At 44.2% G+C, this 21,843-nt stretch overlaps 1 protein-coding gene across 2 annotated transcripts in view; it reads left to right on the top strand.

Annotated features, from left to right (window-relative positions):
- The window catches only part of ZNF469 (zinc finger protein 469), a 268,245-nt gene extending 247,403 nt beyond the window's left edge, over window positions 1-20,842 (top strand). For both annotated transcript variants that reach the window (XM_033942261.1, XM_033942262.1), the window contains exon 2: window positions 6,775-20,842. In XM_033942261.1, the coding sequence (XP_033798152.1) occupies window positions 6,954-19,385 (12,432 nt within the window). In that variant the 5' untranslated portion in view covers window positions 6,775-6,953 and the 3' untranslated portion in view covers window positions 19,386-20,842. The remainder of the gene's footprint in view (window positions 1-6,774) is intronic.
- Window positions 20,843-21,843: the final 1,001 nt, after the last annotated feature.

Raw genomic sequence — 21,843 nt, 5'->3', positions numbered from 1 at the left:
AATCTAATCCTTAGGTTTGTATCTCCTTTCCTTTTTTCCTTTCCCTCCCTCCCATGGACTTGGCATCTCTGGTTCCTCTCCCTTGTCTTCCTTCTCCCTCCTTCCCTCTTTCTCCCCAATTGGGTGCTGCAGCAGCAGCATTTCTCTCCCCCCTTCCCTGTGCAGCAGCAGCATTTCTCCCCCTTCCCTGTACAGCAGCAGCATTTCTCCCCCCTTCCCTGTGCAGCAGCAGCATTTATTCCCCCCCTTGCCTGTGCAGAAGCAGCATCTGCCCCCTTGCCAGTGCAGCATTTCAAACCCCCCCTTGCCTGTGCAACATTTCTACGACCCCCCCTTCCCTGTTCAGCAGCAACATTTCTACCCCCCCCCTTCCCTGTGCAGCAACAACAGTTCTCTTCCCTGCCCAGCATTTATGGCTGGCTCCCCTGCTCAAAGCCGCGAGCGTCTACACCTCATGCGATCCGCGGCTGCATCGGAAGCCTTCTCTCTGACGTCGTGACATCAGAGGGAACGCTTCCAATGCAGCCACGAATCGTGCAAGGAGCCAACACCCGCGGCTTTGAGTAGGGGAACCGGCCAGAAGCTGAACAACCACCAGAGTGAGCACCCGTGGACACCCCTGTTTACTGCCGCTGCTGCTGGTTAAGGAAAGCAGCAGCGGTAGAATAGGGAGGGTGGCTGGCTGTGCACCTCCTTAGGGTGTGCACCCGGGGCAGACCGCCCCCCCCCCTTTGGTACGCCACTGAATAGGCTGGTCCAGTGGCCTTTCCTCTCTGCTGTCATGTGGAAGACCCAGGATCAGTTCATAATTTTTATTATTCTCTGCAATAATGAATGTTCCTGTATGATAGCCTCAGCCCCAGTGGCTCATAGTCCAACTGGATGCCAGAGACAATGGAAGATAAGGCAATTTGCCCTAGGTATGGACATACTTTGGGGAGTGCTAGGGGGGGCATTTCTCTCCCCCCCCAACAATCTTCTCCTACTTCTCCTGAGCCATGGAGCACAGAAAGATAATTTCTTCCCTCCCCCAAGTGCCAATGGAAAAATTGACGCAGAATGCTCCGCATTAGAAATGCACTTAGCAGACCAGAAAGTCTAATCGAATCTAATCTTCCATTTGTGAGTCGCACAAACCTATACAAGCTCAAGGCGACAGATCAAAGAGGAAGAGGGCAGGTAGAAGGGGGGGGGGGGGTATGGAGAAGAAGGGGAGGGGCCTAGAAGTAGGGGGTGCTATACAAAAGCTGAAACAGTTATTTGTCAAAGAGGTGGGTCTTCAGGTTTTTCCTGAATGCAGTATAGTTTGTCTCCTTCCTGATTGCTTCTGGGAGGCCATTCCAGGATTTTACACCCAGATAAGTTAGCATGGAGTGGAAAATTTGCTTGGAGTGGAGGCATTTTGTGGATGGCAGGTTTAAGGATTCTACTTGATGTCGACCAAACAGTAGAGAATAGTTGGATGAGAGGGGCTGCTGAGTTTTCGTACAGAATCTGGTGTAGGATACATGAAGTTTTGAACATTATTTGGGATGATATTAGGAGCCAGTGTAGTTGCCTGATGAAAGCTGTGATTGGATCACATTTCTTTAAGTTGTAGATTAGTCTGTCATTAGCACATGCTAAGCCTGCTGTGGTTTAGCAAAAGGGTCCCTTAATCTCCAAACTATGTTTAATTGGAGTAAGACAGCAGGCCAGGCTGGACTGGTCATTTACCTGCTACAGGTTACCTCAGAAGAAATATTAACCAGCTGCTGCATGCAGAGGATATTAAATTGTTCAGATGGTAGGTTTCAGAGTTGCTTAAACTTAAGAAATTTCTGAAAAGCATAAATCAGCAGCTTTCTATAGTTTTCCCATGGCAAAATCCAAGTAGAGGTGCACCCTCTGCTGGTCAGTTGAAGCACACCTAAAAATTGGCATCCATCTAGCCAAGTCTTGCTCAGTGGCTAGTAAGAGGTGCCTTGGCTTCTTTAGTCCTTCTATTTTTAGACAGCCTGTCAGAGAAATTTTGATTTTTTTTTTTTGTACTGTAGTTAGTTTTGAAGGGAGAACGAGGCACAGGGAGGGAGAAAAAGAGTGATTTCTGGAAAAAAAAAATGAACTGGTAACAGTGCTGTTCTCCAGAATCATGAAGGAAAAGTCCATAGTCTGTTATTGAGAAAGACGTGGGGGAAGCCACTGCTTGCCCTGGATCGGTAGCATGGAATGTTGCTACTCTTTGGGATTCTAGAATCTTGTTACTCTCTGGGATTCCGGAATCTTGCTATTCTTTGAGATTCTGTGTGGAATGTTGCTACTCTTTGGGATTCTAGAATCTTGTTACTCTCTGGGATTCCAGAATCTTGCTATTCTTTGAGATTCTGGATGGAATGTTACTACTCTTTGGGATTCTAGAATCTTGTTACTCTCTGGGATTCTGGAATTTTGCTATTCTTTGAGATTCTGTATGGAATGTTGCTACTCTTTGGGGTTCTAGAATCTTGTTACTCTCTGGGATTCCGGAATCTTGCTATTCTTTGAGATTCTGGATGGAATGTTGCTACTCTTTGACTTTTGGCCAGGTACTAGTGACCTGGATTGGCCACCGTGAGGACAGGCTACTGGGCTTCATGGACCATTGGTCTGACCCAGTAAGGCTATTCTTATGTTCTTATCTAAAATCTCAGAGGCAAACAATTCCTCCTGAAGAAGCAAAAAAAAAAATTAGGTCTTGAACAACAGAATGTGCGATGGAGATCTATGAGTCATGCAGTCACCCCTTCTATTGAACCTCGAGGGTATAAGGCATGTGTTTAATACACGCCTCTAATACACATGCTTGAGACGAATGCTTTTGAGATTTTCCCCCATCACTATATTACTATAATTTATGTGAGTGGTGTGTTAAAAAAAATTTTTTTTATCATGAGCCACAGCCAGAAACACACACCTGAAATGCATTTATCACAGTATCGGCACCACCACGTACCAGCCAGTGATTTTTGGTCATTAAAAGCCAGAGCTTCGCTTGGAGAATCACTCGGCGATGACAGAGAATCTCCCGGAGTGCTCATTTAAATATTAAACAGCCCATTTTAATAGTAATGAGCTTGTTGTACTACATTTGCATGGCAGAGTCAGAGGCTGCTAGGAAGCTTGGAAAGACCATTGAGCCGTTCTGATAATCTGGTGGTAAAATGCTGGCATGCTATAACGGCTGGAACTGGTTTTTCAACCATCATTCAGGGCACAGTAAGTTTTGAGAATCCAGCCCTGATTTCCTTAAAACGGGCCCTAAGCAAACAAATGCAGAATGTCTGCTGGACTTAAGGTGTGCCCACCAGGGTATAGGGAAAAAACAGACAATAATCATTAAATGAGTGAAGAGACCACACAGGCATATTCAATATTGGGGGGGGGGGGGAGGGGAAATAGAGTCCTAAATCCTCCTGGAATAGAGAAATACTGACTGACCTGAATATTTGCTTTCAGCTAAATCCCCCCCCCCTCCAAATAATAAATAAAGACTTCCGCTAGAGTCCTCTAGATGGTGCTGTTTCTCCATTTATAGTCCACTGTGCATTCTGTTTCATGTGCTAATCATTATAGCAAGTTTCTGGAGCTCAGGGAGGACATTAGGTTTCTGACAGGGATGTTTTGTGGGATCCATGTGTACTTGTGAACTGTGAATGCAGATATGTGCATAGGAGCTAGCTCTGTGGGTGCTGAGCACCTTCAGTACCAGTGGTCTCAAACTCAAGGCCATCCAGGTACTGTTTTGCGGCCTTCGGTATGTTTATCATAACCACAAAAGTCAAATAAAAGAGTTTCTTGATCAAATGTCTCTTTAGCTATAAATTACAATATCATTATTAACATTTAGCCAAAAGGAAAGATTTATAAACTATAAAGAGTTTTACCTCATGCAAAATTGTCATTTCTTTAATAAGACATTAACTATTTTTTTCTGAGGTCCTCCAAGTACCAACAAATCCAAAATGTAGCCCTGCAAAGGGTTTGAGACCACTGTTCAGTACTGAGCAAACTCTTTCATGGTACGCAGGAAGGCTTGCACCCCTAAAGACTATTGGCATGTTGGTTCCTATGTGCATGGGTCATGAAAAGTAGAGTCCCCTAAATCTGAGCTGGATTTGTTGCTCTTCCCCTGCAGGATTCCAAGTCAAATTAATTCAGGAATTGGATCCAGGAACTGGGGAAATAAATGCATAAAAATTCCCCAGCCCAGGCTTTGCTCTAGACAGGCAGAGAAGCTTTAGAAGGCGGTGAAAAGCCCATCTGGTGTAATTTTCAAAATGTTGTCTAAAGTTAGGCCCACGTGTTCAAAGGCTGGTGTAAAGGCTGTTGGTCAGGTGTGCAACTGATAGACTTCTATAACCCACATTTGTAAGTGCCCGGCATGCCCCTGGCCCACCCATGCCCCTCCCAGGTCCACATCCCTGGCCCACCCACACCCCTCCCAGGTCCACTCCCTGGTCCTCCCGTACCCCAAGGACCGAACCCTGGTCCATCCATGCACCTCACGGGCCCATGCCTTGGCCTGCCCATGCCCCTCCCCAGGCCTGCTCCCTGGCCCACCCGTGGCCCTTTCAGGCCTGTACCCTGGCCCTCCCATGCCCCTCCCAGGTTCACACCTGAGCCCACCCATGCCCCTCCCAGCATGAGAATAAGATGTCTCTTTTCTCCATATCCAAATCTGCAGGTGAATTGGGGAATTTTCATAGCTCAATCATGTGAAGGGGCATTTTTGATAGGATGTCGGATTCCGATTATGGACATTTCCAGCAAGACATTCAAAGTCAGAGTCAGACAAACGGCCATTTTTGAAACTGGCAACCGTGAAAGACATCCCAATTTTGGGGGGGGGGAAAATCGCCTACATAGTTGGCCAGGAGTTCAACCTTAGGACATCCAACTTTGTTCGCCATTTTCAACCACAAAACCGTCCAAGTTCAAAACATCCAAATCCAGGCCATTTAGACATGGGAGGGGCCAGCATTGTAATGGACTGGCTACATAGACATGCCATTAGAACATCTCATCATAACCCCCTTATAATTTATGGTGATCCCCCCCCAAAACCTACTAATCTAATCTTCTATTTGTGCATCGCTGATTCCTACGCAGTCTCAAGGTGACTTAAAGAGAGGAAATAGGGGGAAAAGGTGGGAGAGGGGTGGGAGGAGAGGGGGAGAGAGGAGGAAAGAGGATAGGTAGGAGGGGGATAGGGGAAGAAGGAGAGAAAGTGAAAATACCCACCTGTCTTATGGCTGTAGGCGACACTTATATGGTAGTATAGTAGGATTTTGATGGGCTCACACTTTCCACCATAATTGTAGTGGTTAGAGTGGCTTATGGCCCTGGCTCCTCTTCTCGATGGCTCCCTATCCCACTCACCATCTCTGTGATGCTGTATTAGGCTTTCCCATACCAGGTGCTGTTGCTCTAGAAATAAAGTATGTACTGATTAATTCAGATTTTTAGGGGGGGAGGGGGTCAGTGACCATTATGGGAATGTGGGGAGAGGGGGGCCATAACATCTCTCCAGAGATCGTCTGGTCAGTTTGGGTGCCTTTTTGGTACTTAGACGTTTTTAAAACAGGTCTAGCTCTGAACGTCTAGCTTCTGTCAAGAATGTCTTAGGAAAGATTTGGCTATTACCACAAGACATCGAAGTCTAAGCCCGCCCAAAGCCCCCCCGAACATGCCTCCAACATGCCCCCCTTTAGTTTTGAATGCACAGCGGCTAGGACGCCTCGCAAGATATCCAGAAGGATGGTTTGAAAATCGGCACTTGGATGTTTTGGTGAGAAAAACGTCCCAAGTGTCGATTTATGTCGTTCTTTTGGGATGTCTTTTTTTTTTTTAACCTTCTTTATTCATTTTCAACATTACATTAAGTGTTAAAATATATTCATTCACAATAATAATAAATACATCACTTAAAAACAATCATTGATACATTTCATAAATTCTTATCCCCATCTCACCCCCCCTTCCCATATATTCCATTATCATCTAAAACATGTAATAATCATTTCCCCCCTCCCTGCACCTAAATTGATAAATATAAGGGAAACAATTTCAAATTAATCTTTACAATACTTTGTTAATGGTTTCCATACATCCTGAAACTTCTTAAAATATCCCCGTTGCAATGCAATAAACCTTTCCATTTTATAGATGTGGCATAAAGAGTTCCGCCAGAAGTTGTAATTTAATCGCCTCCAATCCTTCCAATTGGGATGTCTTATTGTTTTGAAAATGCCTCTAAAAGCTAAGGTAAATTGAGGTGAAAATCTGTGCTGAAAGAAGGAATGAGGGGGATAACTTTTGAACAGCCCAAATGAATTACAAGTTCTAAGGGAATTTTTTAAGTACCTTCTTACTTCTCATTTATAATCTTAATGTATATTTTCTTCAAACCGCTTAGAACCTAAAGGATATAGCGGTATATAAGAAATAAATTACATTACATTACCAAATGCATTTAAAGTCATATTAAATTCATTATGGAATTCCCAAACTAGTCCAGTAACCTGTGGCTGATTTTGAAGTGCGTGTTTGTTCTGTGACAGCCAATAAAAAGTCACCGCGTTCTATAATATTTACCAAAAGTAGAATGGAATTTAGTTTCCTTAATGACTTTCTCTTATGCTTAGGAAATAAGGAAACGTAGTGGGCTGCTTTGTTCATTTGGGAAGTTGGGGGTCTCTTTGCCACCTTCCGTTGTCCTGATGATTCTCTGACAATGCCCTCTCTCCTCTCTTGCAGGGTCTTGGGGGATTATGAGCCCAGCTCCCCCATAGCTCGCAGGCAGTTGGAACGAAGGCATGAACTCCTGTGCCAGCTCTTGCAGAATGAGGGCAGCAGCCCAGCATGCCAAGAAGTTGCCCAGGCCAGGAGTCACCAGAGCAACAAATGCCTTCTGAGCCTATCCTCAGAGAGAGATCATGGCAGGAGAGATAAAGCATGCCTATCTCATAAACGAGACAGAAACAGGTTCCAAAGACCACCAGAAGGACTTCGCTTTTGGACAGTTAAGCGATCCAGCTGCCAGAGAAAATCATTTACGCAGTGGTGCTGATAGAGTTAAAGACAAGCAGCAGCCTCACAGCCAGCGGGAAGCAGTCATAAGGCCCCAGCAGGCTGGAAAAATTGACTTCAAGTCACTCCAGAACCGCTACAAGTTTTCGCATGAAGGCACATGGAATAATGGGAAAAACTGCCCACAATCTCCCACAGGGAAGAACCGAACAAGGGAGAGAAACAAAAGGCCTGGGAAAGGGGATCGGAGCCAGCATCAGCTGTACGGGCTGAGTATTACAAATCCTAGAGCAAACCCTACCATTGGCATCGCCTATCCACAGCAAAAAATCACTCCACCCAAGAAGGCAGAGGTCAGCCCAGCGCCCTCGACTGGGAGCTATCAATTCCATGTGCTCAGCCTCCCTGGCCGAGAAGCAGAGCTTCAGCAGGAAGACCTCCACTTCAGACATTTCCAGGAGGCTTCTTCCAGTCACTATACCTCACCAAGTGGGGTAGCCCCACACCAGCACCCCACCTTAAAGGCACAACAGCGGGAAAGCCCTAATGTCAATAGTGGTCCACTAAATTACTTGGACTTCCAGGCCAACAGGACTAGTGCTTGGCGTTCAGTTGACAAAAACTTCTCAGCTACCGATTATGGCATCTCAAACCAAAAGTCGTTTCCAGAAAACAGCAAATCGGACAGCCACTGTTTTGGGTCTTTACCTCTTCAGTACACTTTCCAGACCTTGCAGGATGAGGTGGCGAACTCTTTCTGCAGCCATGACAATGGTCAAGACTACTTAGATGCTCCTCTGCAAAACCACCAGGTAGTGAATGCTGCTTTCCCCTTCCATACCCCTTCCAGAGATGGGCAAGAAGACAGATTAGTAGCAGAGAGTAGAAACTACGACCTTCCTTCTCAGCCATCTTGCCTTGTGCATTCACAGACTCAAGGAAGTCAAAGTCAAAATTCTATGTCTCGCTATAAAGGAAGGAAGGGCCATTCCACTGAGATGAAAGGTGCTATTTCTTCAGCTGGTGCTATTAACCCTGGTGCTATTGACCACACTGCAAGCACTTTCCAAGAAACCTCGCCAATTTTTACATCTAGTGAATTCAGTTTACACAGTAGCAGCAACAGCATGCCTCAGTTAGTCAATAAAATACAGTCAGCGTCAAAAGACAGCATGCCTAGCCAAAGACACCTAGGCTCGGGTGGCTCTCTCCAAAGGAATATACCACACAATTCTCTGTCCCACATGCACTTTCAAACCAAAGTATATAGCAATTCCTCTGTGAACATCTTAAATGCAGGGGCAGAGTCTTTTGAGAACAGCCTACCTGCAACAGCACAAAATCATCCCAGGGCTCTACAGGCCTGGGATGGAGGAAGCACATCCTTTACCTCTGTGGACCAAAATTCAGCACCTTATCCAAGGCTACATGGGATGCAGTTGTCCTCTCAGAGCCAACTCAGTGCTGAACAAAGGGCTGTTCTGAAGAACGCCAGAGCACCTTGGCAGCAGGTTCACCTTACTTCAGCTAGAATAGATTTATCCCGGCAGCTCGGCAGTCAAAAACTGCCATTTCCAGAAGGTACTTCAGAGTGGCAAGGAAGCGGCAAAACCCAGAAAAGCACTCCTTTAAATAACTCACCTGGGTATCATCATAAAAAGCACTTGACAGGGGATCGTAGACATGATATGGGTCAACATAATTGTAACTGTAACCATTCTTTTCCTTATGAAAGTGGGAAGGACTCCAGCACCCCAGTACGTGATGAAAATGTGTTGCTTGGTATGAACCAGTCCATCTGTCCTAGAAATAACCCCAATCTCATTTTGCCTTTAGCCAGATTAGTGTCAGTTTCTCCAGGTGAATCCCCTCTTCCTTCCCCCATCACCAGCGGCCCATGCTCTTCCCTTTCACCAGTGTCTAGCAGCCCCACTAACACAAGTTCGGAAGAAAGTCAACTCCCTATAACACTTGCCCCATCTTCCTTTTTCCATCAAGGGTGTTACCCCAAAGACAGTTCTTCAAATCCAGTGCATTCCAGCTCACTCCACTACCACCAACCAGAGTCTATACAAACAGCATTCACTTTTTCGTCAGATTCCCCAAAAGACGAGCACATCTTTAAACCCATACAAGAAAATCAGTTCCAGAAACTAAATGCTGGGTTGGCCAAAGGATGTCTAGAGAGTTTTGAAAATGAGCTGCCTCCTCCACCGTACTCGTCCCACCACTTGCTAGCTAACTCCCTTAGCAGTGCCAACTTGGACCAGCTTGATGTGCTCCTTACTTGCAAGCAATGTGATCAAAACTACAGTAATCTTATCTCCTTTCTGGAGCATCGGCAGTATTGTGGCGTGCATCCTGTTTTTCAAGCTGAGATGAGGGACGCAACCAGAGTGGCAGAAATCAGGAAGCATTCTGTCGATCCAGTGAAGCCCTCTCAGGTGGCACCAGGACCACCGCTCTCCAAAGGCACTTCAGACCTACATTCACACCTGCTTGCTTTAAGTAAACATACTGATGCCCTACTAGATGGAGAAAATAAATTGGAGGCTAAGGACGATCCTCTGAAAATTAGCATATTTAGTGGTTTCACAAACTCATTACCACTCAATGCCTTTGATTTGGAGATTGATGATGCCAAATTGGATAGCCTCATTACAGAAGCATTAAATGGACTGGGCTATCAGTCAGATAACGCAGAGATAGATAGCAGTTTTATAGATGTGTTTGCAGATGAGGAACTTTCTTCTACTAAGGGAACTGGGATTGGTCAGCCATATAAAGTGAAAGAAAGTTTACCTTCAGAAAACAAATTAGGACCTACTGAATTAAGTGATAATCAGACATTTCAAGGTAAAACTGCTCATCACGATGAAGACCATCAAAACATTCTTCAAACTAAGAACAGAATTTGGGGGATAAAGACTGGAGATAAAAAGATGATGGAGTCCATATTTGCACAATCTGAGACTCAAAAAGCGGAGAAGCCTGGCATTAAAGAGGAATGTACCCAGAGAGATTTGGTGGGCCGTTTGTTGCATAGAAAAAAAGAACATGAGAAAACCACAGATCTGAAAATGGGAAAAAAGTCCAGAAATAGCCCAGCAGTGTCAACACCTGACGGTCAAACTGACTCAGGTAGCTCCATGAAGAAACAATCTAAAAATAAGTGTCCTAGCACATATCAAAGGACTGAAATTCGGCCAGGCTCTACAGAATTGGCCATCATCGATGAAAGCTCAAAACGACGAGTCTCTGTAAAAGACAGGAAAAGGAAGAAGCCACGCAGCGGCACTTGGAGTAAGGAACTGATCCATAAAATTGTGCAGCAGAAAAATAAACTTCATAAGTTGCACGTGAAAAGCAACAGAAGTCTTCAGTTTTCTCTGGTGACGGAAAGACTTCTACCTAAAGCACAGAACACTGCATTTGGTGAGTATGACTACATTTCAGACTCGGATGATGATATGGAGTATTCGAGAATGCAGGCCAAGAAGCAGCTCAATGGAAGACTGAGGTACAGCTTCACCAGAAAGCATCAGGAGAGCAATGGAACCCTGAAAGAGAAAGAATCCATCTGGAGATGTAACAAGAAAGCTGAGTTGGAGGATATGGCAAAGAAAGATCAGCACAGCAGCCGATCCTCTACAAGCAGTGACCAAAGCACCATCAACCCAAAGAGCAGCAGAAAACCAGATCCTGACAACAAGAACCAAGCTGTGGTAAATGATTCCCATCAACTGAAACCAATTGAAGGAGAGCCTGCCAAATCTCTCAAAGATGCTGCAAAAGAGAGTCGAGAGGCTGAAACTGACATTTTGAAAACGACAAAGAGGGTTGGATCTGCCAGTCTTCCACAGAGTGGCTCCATGGGATTGGACAGTAGATCAAATATTCCTCTAATAAAATACTCAGATGAGAACGTTTCACCTTCAGCCAAGGAAGCACAATATGATAGCAAAAGCCCAGCCATAGAAAGCCCATTAGGGCTTGCTTACACTGAAGAGCAGGGAGCAGATACTATCCAAACTGCGGCTGTACCCATAACAATCTCACAAGGTGAATATTCGGTGCATGAATTAATGGTTCACAATAGCATCTCACAAACATTTGCACCATACAATGACATTATTGGCTACCGTACAGAAGGCCTAATTAGTTCAACACATTTGACGAGTGATATTAATTGTGGCATTAATGCCAATTACGATGAGAGTGGTATAAAGTATTTAAACAATGATCAGAAAGGTTTTGGAGCCTCTATTGGTTGTTGTAATGAAGACTCTGCTAGCGTGAAACTGACTGTTGAGGGACAAGGTTCTTATAGCAATGCCAGTAACAGAGCAGTCTATGAGCAGAAAGACTTACCTAGTCACTATGACGCCAACCTTTTCTCTAAACCTTTAGTTCTAGAATCTCCACATATCAGTGCCTTGTACTTGTGCCCTCGTGACATCAATGCAAATTCATTTGAGGAAAAACACTCAGATATAATACCCAATTCAGTTGAAACAGAACAAAGTAAAGTGGCATCATCTCTTGGTTTCGATCCTTCTTCAATATTTGGAGAAATCCCTGTATCTGAATTTCCTAGCCCATTGTATGATCACATTTCCTCAAGCCAAGACAATCATGTGTCATATACCTGTGAGAATAATCAGCCGAGCAAAACCACGCTCTTTGAGCAGCCATATTCTCAGTTTTTGGAAGAAAAGGACTGGAGACTAGTGGAGGCTATCTCTCCTGTCCTGTCCGAAAATGTTCCTCATTTTCATGACATTCGTGATGAGATGCCAGTAAGTAAGAAGCATATCGAAGAAGGGGCTAGGCATCCCGGTGAAATCGCTTTGGGTCTTCCTGAAAGAATTTCAGGTTGTAATGTGCCTTTTATGACCAATATATCTGATGATGAACTGGAGATTAAAAGATTAGTTACTGAGCTTGAAAGTCAACTGCAAACAAACAAGATCAACAGGAATACTGCTGTTGTCCAGCCAAATTCTGACCAGAACACCAGAGCAGAGCCAAGAGAGACTTCATGTGAATTATCCCCTAGACACAAAGGGCAAACTGATAAGGAAGAAAAAGACTTGTTTTTAGCAGATGACACCAGTCTCTTGCCAGTTAAATCTTGTATTGGGCAGAATCTAAGAGGCATGGAACTCTCTGTTCCAAAAGAAAGTAGCGACTATGAAACCCAGTGCCATTCCTGGGAGTGTTCAGATGAATTTAGCTCTTTAGAGTCAGGCATACATACGTTAATTCCTCAAGCTTCCAAAGAGGAAAATGGCTCATTTCAGGATGCTTTGAAAGAAGCTGAAGTCGCAAAAGACATGGATTCTGGAGCAGTTAGTAATGAATCTTCTAGTCTATTTCCTGATTCTTATCTATCGAACACATCTGATAAGTCAGCTAGTCCAAACTATACCACAGGTTTGAGTAATAGCCCAACAGCTACTTCTGACGCTTTGTTTCCTAAAAGGACAGGCAATCTAGAATTGAATTCTGAAGATCTATCGCAGTCTCTTCACAATAGACCTACTGAGAATACTTTGCCTCAGCATTCTGTATTAGAAGAAACATTTGTTGAGACTTCTGAATCTGGAAAATTAGGAAACCAAATATCAACTCTGAGGTCTGAATCTGGTTTACAAAGTGAATCAGTTCCTGCTTTACACATCACACCATCTACTTGTGCCAAAAATATCACTGATCCTGAAGAAAAGTCTCTCAGCAAAGTAAGTGAATTAGTCAACAGCAGCTCATTTGGCGATGACATCAAGAAGCAGATAGATTCCACAGCAACATATCTCGAGAGAAGCCTCAGTAACATAAAGCTTACACTCTTTGATGCATCCAGTGTGGATGACAAAGAGCTGTGTACAGAAGATCCAAAGATGTCTGAGGACTGTGTTGTCAGCCCATTACAAGAGCTTCAGCTCTTTGTAGCAAGGACGGTAAAGAACAGCGAGGAAGAACTCATGGTGTCTTGTTTTCCTGTGTTGCTTCCGACAACAGAGCACAATGTAAGCCTGTGCGTTTCACCTGAGATGAGATCCTACGAGTCCTGCAGTTCTGAAGGTGAGGTTGCATCAGACAATAGAACCGATCTTTTGAGGGACAAGGATAGTTCTTTGAAAGAACCTAAAGTTGTTTCTGCTGAATTAGAATCAAAAGAACTGCAGAATTTTTCAGATACACATGAACAACGAAGAGCTCTCTTTAGTGCCAAATCATCCTTTGCAAAATTAGCTGACTTGGTGAACCATGACCTGCAGAATAATGTAACAGAGACACATCACTTAGGAGATGAATGTTCTGACCTGAATGGCTTTAATATCAAGGCAGATGGTGTTTCACCAGAGGATAATAACTGCTTATCTTTCAGCAGTAGAACAGTAAACCTACTGCTGGGGCAGGCTAAGAAAGAAGATCAGACAGAGAATCTGTTGGAGAAAGATAACAAGAAAGCAGCCTTGATTTTTGAAAAACACAGGCAGTCAGCCCCGGCAAGCCATATTTTATTTGAAGAAGACTCTATAGAGGAGAGTGTAATGGACCAGACCACGGTGACACATGATACCAACTGTAGCTCCTCATGTGATAAGTTAGAACCCATTTCTCCACTGTCAGAGCCAAGTAATGTTCCAAGAGGACCCCAGGCGGCATCTCTTCACTTAGCCATGTCAGATTTGCGCAGCCCCAGGGCTCTCTGCAAGGATCAAGAACAGGAAGTCAGCAAGCTGGCACCGAAAACAAACACCCTTCCTCCAAATGCTGAAACCTCTGAGACGAGCCTTAAAGAGAACCATCAGGCTGAGTGGTGTAGTGAGGGCTCCTCTATCCCTGCGCCTTTCCTGAATGATGTCATTCAAAGACAAGAAGTATTGTTACAGCACAGCGAGCCTGAACATGAAGAACACCCCGATGACTTCCAAGTGCAGTTGCCTGAAGATGACACGTTTAGAGCCCTTATGCCCCGCACTGTGCCGCTGTCAAACCCCCAACTGGTTGGTCCACTTCCACACGGCTCTTTGAAGGAAAACCTAAACCAAGAAATAGGCTTGTTGCCCTTACCAGTGCAAGATGCAAAGGTGGGTGGTGGTCTTCCAGAACCAAGTAGCCACATTGCACAGTGTCTCCGAGAACGTCCATTGAAGATCACAGAGCCATCTGAGCAGGATCATCTGGGAGAGCTGACAGCTCCATTGTTTCCAAGGGGCGATAGAAGTTTATCTCTGGACCCTGAACAGGCGCTGATCTTCCTGAAGAAGAGCTGCACATCCCCAAGCCAGCCACCTACTGAGCAAAACAACATAGTTCAACAATTGACTAGCTGTGACCGCTCTGAACTGGAGTGCGACCTTTATGAGAACACAGCGGCAAGCTCCATCACGGATATTTTTGCTAGTCCTCACCCAGTATCTGCAGGTCACTCTCCAGTGCAAAGCAGGAATTATTCACCTCTGTCACCAGACCTTTTCGCAGAAAGGAAAGAATCCGCAAAGCTCGATTTACATGCGGAACCTGAAAATCAGCTTGAAAACTGTTCCAGCAGTAAGGCTGTCAAGGAGGAACTCAATAGCATACCTGACATCGTAAAAAGTCACCTTCTCCACCAACAGAAAGAAACTCTTTCAAGTTCCGAGCGGTCCAATAAAGCTGAAACTAGCACTACTGTGTCTCATTTTCCGAATGCGAGAGAAAAAAAAACTAACAATGTTCCCGACCATGCAAAGAGCACAGAAAGTGAATTACAGTCAAATGATCATAGCAAGAGTGACACTGATAATATAGAGGCCATAAAAAATGGAGTCTTAAGCATTCTGGGTTCTGTGAAGAGTAAGGAGATCCTGGACAGTTTATCCAGAAGTGGGCAACTTATAGAGAACAAATCAAATGGATTACAAGTGACCTGCAATATTTGTTCAATATCCTTCCGATCCAAGCCAGGTTTGATGAGACACAAGTCTGTAAAGCACCAGATAAAAGGTGGCAGTGAATCATTGATAAAGGAAATACACAAATCTGATTTAATTATTCCGGAAAAGACATTAAAAATGGCAAAGCGGACCTCTAAAAAACTACAGAGTACCGAAACCAAAATGAAACAGTTAAAATCTGCAAACAGCACCCATGAAAGTCTTCTCAAGAATGAATTTTCAGATCTTGAACATGGAATCAAAGAAGATAACCTGCCAGGCACATGCTATGAGTTTAATAAGGAAAGAACCTTGCCTGATGAACCAAGACCCACAAACACTGTGAGTGAGATACCAGAGTTCAATTCCCAGGCTTTGGAATCACAACAGTTGCATGATCCAATAGCACAAGCTACTCCTAAACAATTTCAAGCCAAAGGGGAAAAAATGGCCAAGAGCTCTACTAAAGAAACACCAGCTTTCAAAGAGACTGTCGAGAAAGCATTACCTTGCAGAAGAAAGAGTAAGAAGAAGATTCCAACCAAATCTTCTGACTCAGAAAAAAATATGGACGACTTGTCCTCTGAGATTATCTTAAATATAATCAAAACAAATATCTTAAATGCCATTGTGTACCCAAAACAGCCAAGTAAGTTGACCGTACCGGAGATGGGGGATCAGGCAAGTCTACAGTTTTCTTCTAAGGTCACACTTCAAAATGACAAGAGTCAAACTCCAGAGTGTTTGTCATCAAAGGACAGGATGGATACTGACAGCTGTCAAGAACAATATGAAGGGAAGGAACAGAATGAGGAAGGCTGGACAAATGATTTTGTAAAGCACCTAGACAAGAATGTGAATGGTGTATGTGAAGAACAACTCGTACTTGGGGTTGGCTCAAAAGAAGGGGAGATTCCAAACTTAGAAGAGGAAAGTAACTGGATGAGTCCGAATGGAGCTGTCACTGTAAGTCCAACTAAAACACAAAATGAATCCATTGAGTCAGCTAAACCTGAGGCCTTCAAAGAAGTCTTGGAGGGGCACTTGAAGCACAGTCCACATTTTGCGGAAAGAAAGACCTGGGAGAATGAGAGCAGCTCAGTTGTCCCTGGCTTGCAGAGTTTGTTTGATGATGAATGTACCTTCTCCGAGCTCTTTCCACATGACAATCAGCGCATCAGACGCAAATGCACTAGGGTATATGGAAAGCGCCCCAAGAAACAAACCAATGTGGTAGAGGTGAAGACTAGAAAGGATCCTAATGAGACATTCTCCAGTCCAATCAGTTCTTCTGATGAACAAAAAAATGATTCTAACCAGACTAGCACCATGTCTGTTAACGAGGATTTAATGCTGGACATGTGTCACGACAACAAACAAAAGCTAAATGAGGTCATTTCTAGCATTTCTGAGAACACCACACTACAGATGGAATACAGTGAGGACATCCCAAGTAACAAAGCTATTGATGTTGACGATGGAACAATATTAACAATCCTCTGCCAAAACAGCCAACTGGACAAAGTATCAGATTTGCATGGACCCTCAACCATCCACGAGAGGGAAGATCATCCAATGGAAATATTGCTCAATTCTCATACAGAACCCAGTGTTGGACATTCCTTTCAGGATCTCAGTCCAGAAATACCGGACTTAGGAGAGCCATACGGTGGCAAAATACAGGAAGATGAGGATGCAGCTGATTTTCATATCAGATTTGAAATGAGTAAGAGAGCTGTCTTCAGTTCTTGCGGAGAAAAGACTGAGACATCGAGTGCCATCAGTACATCAAAAATCAGACCAAAGACCAGTCAACGTTGTAAGCAAAACAGAAACAAAGCAGAAGATATAAAAGCGGCCAAAAGCCAGAGTGATCATAATAAACCCAAAGATAAGCAGTACAAATGCAAGGTGTGCTTCCAGTGGTTCCTTAGTCTGAGAGCGCTGGATTTCCATAAACTTTCCCACAACCCTTCCCCTCCCCCAACCTGCTATATGTGTATTCAGCGCAAGTTCAGCTCTAGAGAGCAGTTAAGGGACCATCTGAGAGAGAAGCATGCTAAGAACAAGGCTGGCCTCTGGATCTGTGGCATGTGTCTAAAGGAGATCTCTGAGGTCTGGATGTACAATGAACACTTAAGAGAACATGCTAGTCAGTTTGCCAGAAAAGGGCAGGCCCAGAAGTCGGTGATGGGCTTAGCCAGCTGCTATGACAAGGACAGTGCTGTCAGAACATTACAGAGCACAATTATCTTTAGAAAAGCGAGCAAGCTTTCCAAGGAGTTGGATTCAGGCAGCAGAGGCCCTGGCAGCAGAAGCAACAAAGCTGTAAAACATCACCGAGAAGAACAAGACTCAAAGACTAGTAAGGAACAGGTGGATAACAGCATCCAAAGTAAAGGGGGGCTGGCTGCAGAGGCCGCTCCAAGTCCTCCTCCAGAACATCTGGAAAATAGCGAGAGACACGCGGGGCAAAAGCATGCTCTGATCCACCCCCTCTGTAAAGACCCCTCCAGAGACTGCCATCACTGCGGCAAGCGCTTCCCCAAGCCTTTCAAATTACAGCGACACTTGGTGGTTCACAGCTCGCAGAAGATCTACCTTTGCCACCGGTGTCCAGCGTTGTATCAGGAAATGCAGGATCTTCGTGGCCACCTGGAACGAGAACACGACGTGACTGAGGTGCCTGAAATCAAGCACACCACACTCTATGCCTGTGAACTGTGTGCCGATGTCATGCACGTCATCAAGAAGTCTTTCATCTGTAACACGTGCAACTACACCTTTTCCAAGAAAGAGCAGTTCGACAGACACATGGACAAACATCTGGAAGGAGGCAACAAGACCTTCAAGTTCAGAGGAGTCACGAGGCCAGGCTTATCGATGAAGGATGGCAACGGGAAGATCAAAAAAGCACTTCTTTCCCAATCTACGCCACCTAGCAAAAAGCGGAAGGTTGGGCATGATGTAAGCGGCGGTGCTCAAGATGGTGCCTCTTTGCATGTCAGCTATAAGACTAAGCTAGATTTATGCCAAGTAGCTTTACCAGAAGCTGATGAATTTGCCTCCGAAGCCATCAGAGATCCCACTGAATCTGAATCGGACCCATTGGTGAAAAAGGAAGAGACCAGAGCTCTTTCAGATCTCCTAGCCGAAAGGGAAATCACTCTAGTTTCCTGTCTGACACCCCAGACGCTCAACGATGTGAAAAGTGATCCGGAACTTGAAGACAAAGAGGATCTTGATTTGCACCCTTTTGGACCCACTCTGAATACTGCTGATTTAGAAAAGGCAATTCTAGATCAGAGCACTGATAAACCTAAACATCCACAAGGACAGAAGAAATCACCCCCTAGTAACGCAGGGGGAAATGTGACAATCACTGTAAATCACACCTCCCTGAAAGAATCAACAGAGGAGGGTCCCGGCCATCGACTTCTCAAGAAGAGTGGTGTGTTGCTGGAGCCAGGTGCAGAAGCGTTAGAGACCAAGGAGCTGCAGAAAGCACCGTCAGGTAATCCCGGTATAAATGGAACAACTGCTGAAAGTGCTCTGAAGCCAAAATCAGCCGAGGGGGCCTTACCCCTGAAGGATAGGACTACATCGTCTGGTTTGAACAACACTTACAGAGATCCTGGCCCTCAGAAGAAAAGCCTTGTCAGTCAAGCTAACGTCCAATCTACTTCCTCTTTACAAAGTGCAGCTCACAGCACTGAGGATCTTTTGAAATCATATTCAGTAAAAGAAAAGGCGCCATTCAAGGCAGGTCTGTATGCCAGAGATGGTCAAGCTTATAACACAAAAGAGACGGGAAGCAACCAGAGCAAAGCAGTTGGTAGCCAACTCAGAAGCGAGGGAGCCATCACCAGTGCAAAGCATAACCATTTGGGTTCTGACAGATCTTCTGAGAAACAGGTCTGTTTGAAGAAGAGGAAAGAGCACAAGGCCTTGGCCCCCAAAGGCAGTTCTGCATCCCGAGAAAACATTCAGGGCAATGGCAAGAAGAAGAAGTCATGTACTCTTGGCTCTGGAAGGGTTGAGAGTGTGGGATGTCTGAAAAAGCCTATCCGGACAAATGACCCCCTCCACAATCGGATACACCCCAAGCCCCGAGCCGGGGACCAGTTCAGAAATGTGGTGCTGGATACCCACAACCAAAAGAAGATGAGCAGTCCTCATCTCAATGGGGCCTACAAGCAAAGAGAAGACATCCTGGGCAGAAGCATTCACCAGGTCTTGCCTAAAACCGCTAGGAACTCCTCCTCCAGTAGGCATCGATCTTGCCAAGCCACCAAAGCTGCTGAGCCCCACATCTATCGCACTGCAGAGTCCCAGAACAATCTGCTTAGCAAACTGTTTGGCCAAAGACTAACCAGCTTTAAAATCCCTCTGAGAAGAGACACTTCAGATTAACGAGGGCAACATAGACTAAAAATAAACTCTCCGCGTTAGTGCGTGGAAATGCCAGCAACATGTCTTGATGGTCCTAGTGCATAAAATCCATATGCGACAGAGTGCAGTAATGCTGGAGTGCCTTTTAGTAATTCTAGCCCTGAGCTGCATTACTGGGGGATATCCTCTCTCAGGTTACATTCCTTCCAGCAGGATAACTACAGCCTTTGCGTCATTGGATTTGAATTTGGTGAAAGTGGGTTTTTGATGCCTGATAATCTTATAATTCACCAGATTTATTCTATTATGCAAATGAAAGAATAGGGATCTTGCTGCAAATTCCCCCCCACTGAAATTATAATCTCTTTGGGAGCGATGAGAGTGCTAGACTCTCCCTCTGTGGATTTTTGTCTGCCTTTTGGAAGTATTCAAGATGTAGGCCGTTTGCAAATCAACCTCTTCAGACTGTCTTATCTCTGTACAATGTACTTGAAGATCAACTTTACTCTGAAATGTCTTTGTCAAAAGGTGCAGAACACTGTCTACAAAGTGCATTAGCTGAAGGGGTTTTATTCCTCCCGCAAACTCATTTATTCCAACGGGAGCTTTGGATAGGACCTAAAATGATTACTTTTGCAAACGAGACTGCGGAAAAAATCAGGCGACCTGAACTTCATAACTGAAATGATTCTTCTGCCAGCATTTTCTAAGACTGTCTAAAGTTTTGAACGCCTGTTATACGTGTGAACTTCAGTGGCCGTTCTGTGGTACTTGCATTTCTCTTGCCACTCCAGAAATTGTAAATGCTTTAAAAAGTCTTCCAAGCTGCACCTTAAGAACTTGCGATAACATTTGATTCCAGTGCTAGAAATCTAAGTCAATCTACCAAGCCAAAGGGGTATTTTCGAAACATTCCTACTGTATGTTAGTAGCATTAGGGTCGGCTTTGTACAGTCAACACCTTTACTGGTGCTAATTTTTTTTGTAATGTGAATACAGATTTCCTCGATCAAAGGAAACTTTAATCCGTAGTGATTTAACTGTGATCAGGTCTGTCAGTACTCCTCAGTTTTGGCATCATTTCTCCTTCTGCTGTCTTAAACTAGCGGTAGAAAACTGAAAAACATTTCACTAGAATGGAAACTCAGGTGCAAAGACATTTTCAATATAAGTAAATGTTATTAAAGAACTTTCAGACCATGGAGGTGGATTGATGCACTGAAGTGATTCAAAACCTGTCAAGAGTACCTTTCATCTGTCCTGATATGAGAATAAAGAGGCAATATGGTGTTAATATGTATCTTTGCAATACATGGAATTGTGTAAAAAAAACCAAAAACGTTGTCTTTCGTAACTTGGGGTGCAATGAATAAGTCAAAAGTTTTAATTTTGATTTTTTTGTTAGAAAGCAGAGCGCAAACAGATTTTTCTGTTCTAAGGGCAAGTAAATGCCTCTTTTGATATTGTTCAATAAACTATGCAATGGAAAACCTGAGTCGGTAGTGCAAAATTAAAACTGTGTGCAGTTTTCTCAGATCTATGACAATATTTTTCAGAAATGTGACCTGTATAAAACCTGGAATTGTACAGTATCAGTAGGTAAGATAAAAGGCAACCTTTGAGAAGTGGGAACATTTCACATAAATCTCTGTATCACTCAAATCCTGTAGCCTAGTACAGAGTTCATGGTGTCTGTTATAAGATATTAGAAGTTTACTCAATCCAAGCTCATGGCAGTTAGAATAAGAGCATAAGAGTTGCCAAATTGGCTCAGACTGGAGAGGAGCAAGATTCTATATTGCTTACCCTAGGAGTAAGTGGCGGTGTTCCCCAGGTCTACATTAACAACGATTTATCGACTTTACCTCCAGGAACTTGTCCAAATCTTTTTTAAACCCAGATACACTAACTGATGTAGAACGGGTCAAAAAATGACAAAGACTAAGGGACACTCGATGAAGTTACAGGGAAATACTTTTAAAACCAATAGGAGGAAATATTTTTTTCACTCAGAGATTGGTTAAGCTCTGGAACACGTTGCCAGAGGATGTGGTAAGAGCGGATAGCGTAGCTGGTTTTAAGAAAGGTTTGGACAAGTTCCTGGAGGAAAAACTCATAGTCTGTTATCGAGAAAGAGCTGGGAAAAGCCACTGCTTGCCCTGGATCAGTTGCTACTCTTTGGGATTCCGAAATCTTGCTATTCTTTGAGATTCTGGATGGAATGTTGCTACTCTTTGGGATTCTAGAATCTTGTTACTCTCTGGGATTCTGGAATCTTGCTATTCTTTGGGATTCTGGATGGAATGTTGCTACTCTTTGGGATTCCAGAATCTTGCTATTCTTTGAGATTCTGGATGGAATGTTGCTATTCTTTGGGTTTTTGCCAGGTACAGGCTACAGGGCTTGATGGACCATTGGTCTGACCCAGTAAGGCTATTCTTATGTCCTTATCTTCTGACAAGCTACAGAGCTTAACTAT

This window comes from Geotrypetes seraphini, chromosome 4 (genome assembly GCF_902459505.1).
Source record: "Geotrypetes seraphini chromosome 4, aGeoSer1.1, whole genome shotgun sequence".
Taxonomy (NCBI): Eukaryota; Metazoa; Chordata; class Amphibia; order Gymnophiona; family Dermophiidae; genus Geotrypetes; species Geotrypetes seraphini.
Note: the sequence above shows the minus strand (reverse complement) of the source record. Positions and strands in the feature narration are given on the sequence as shown.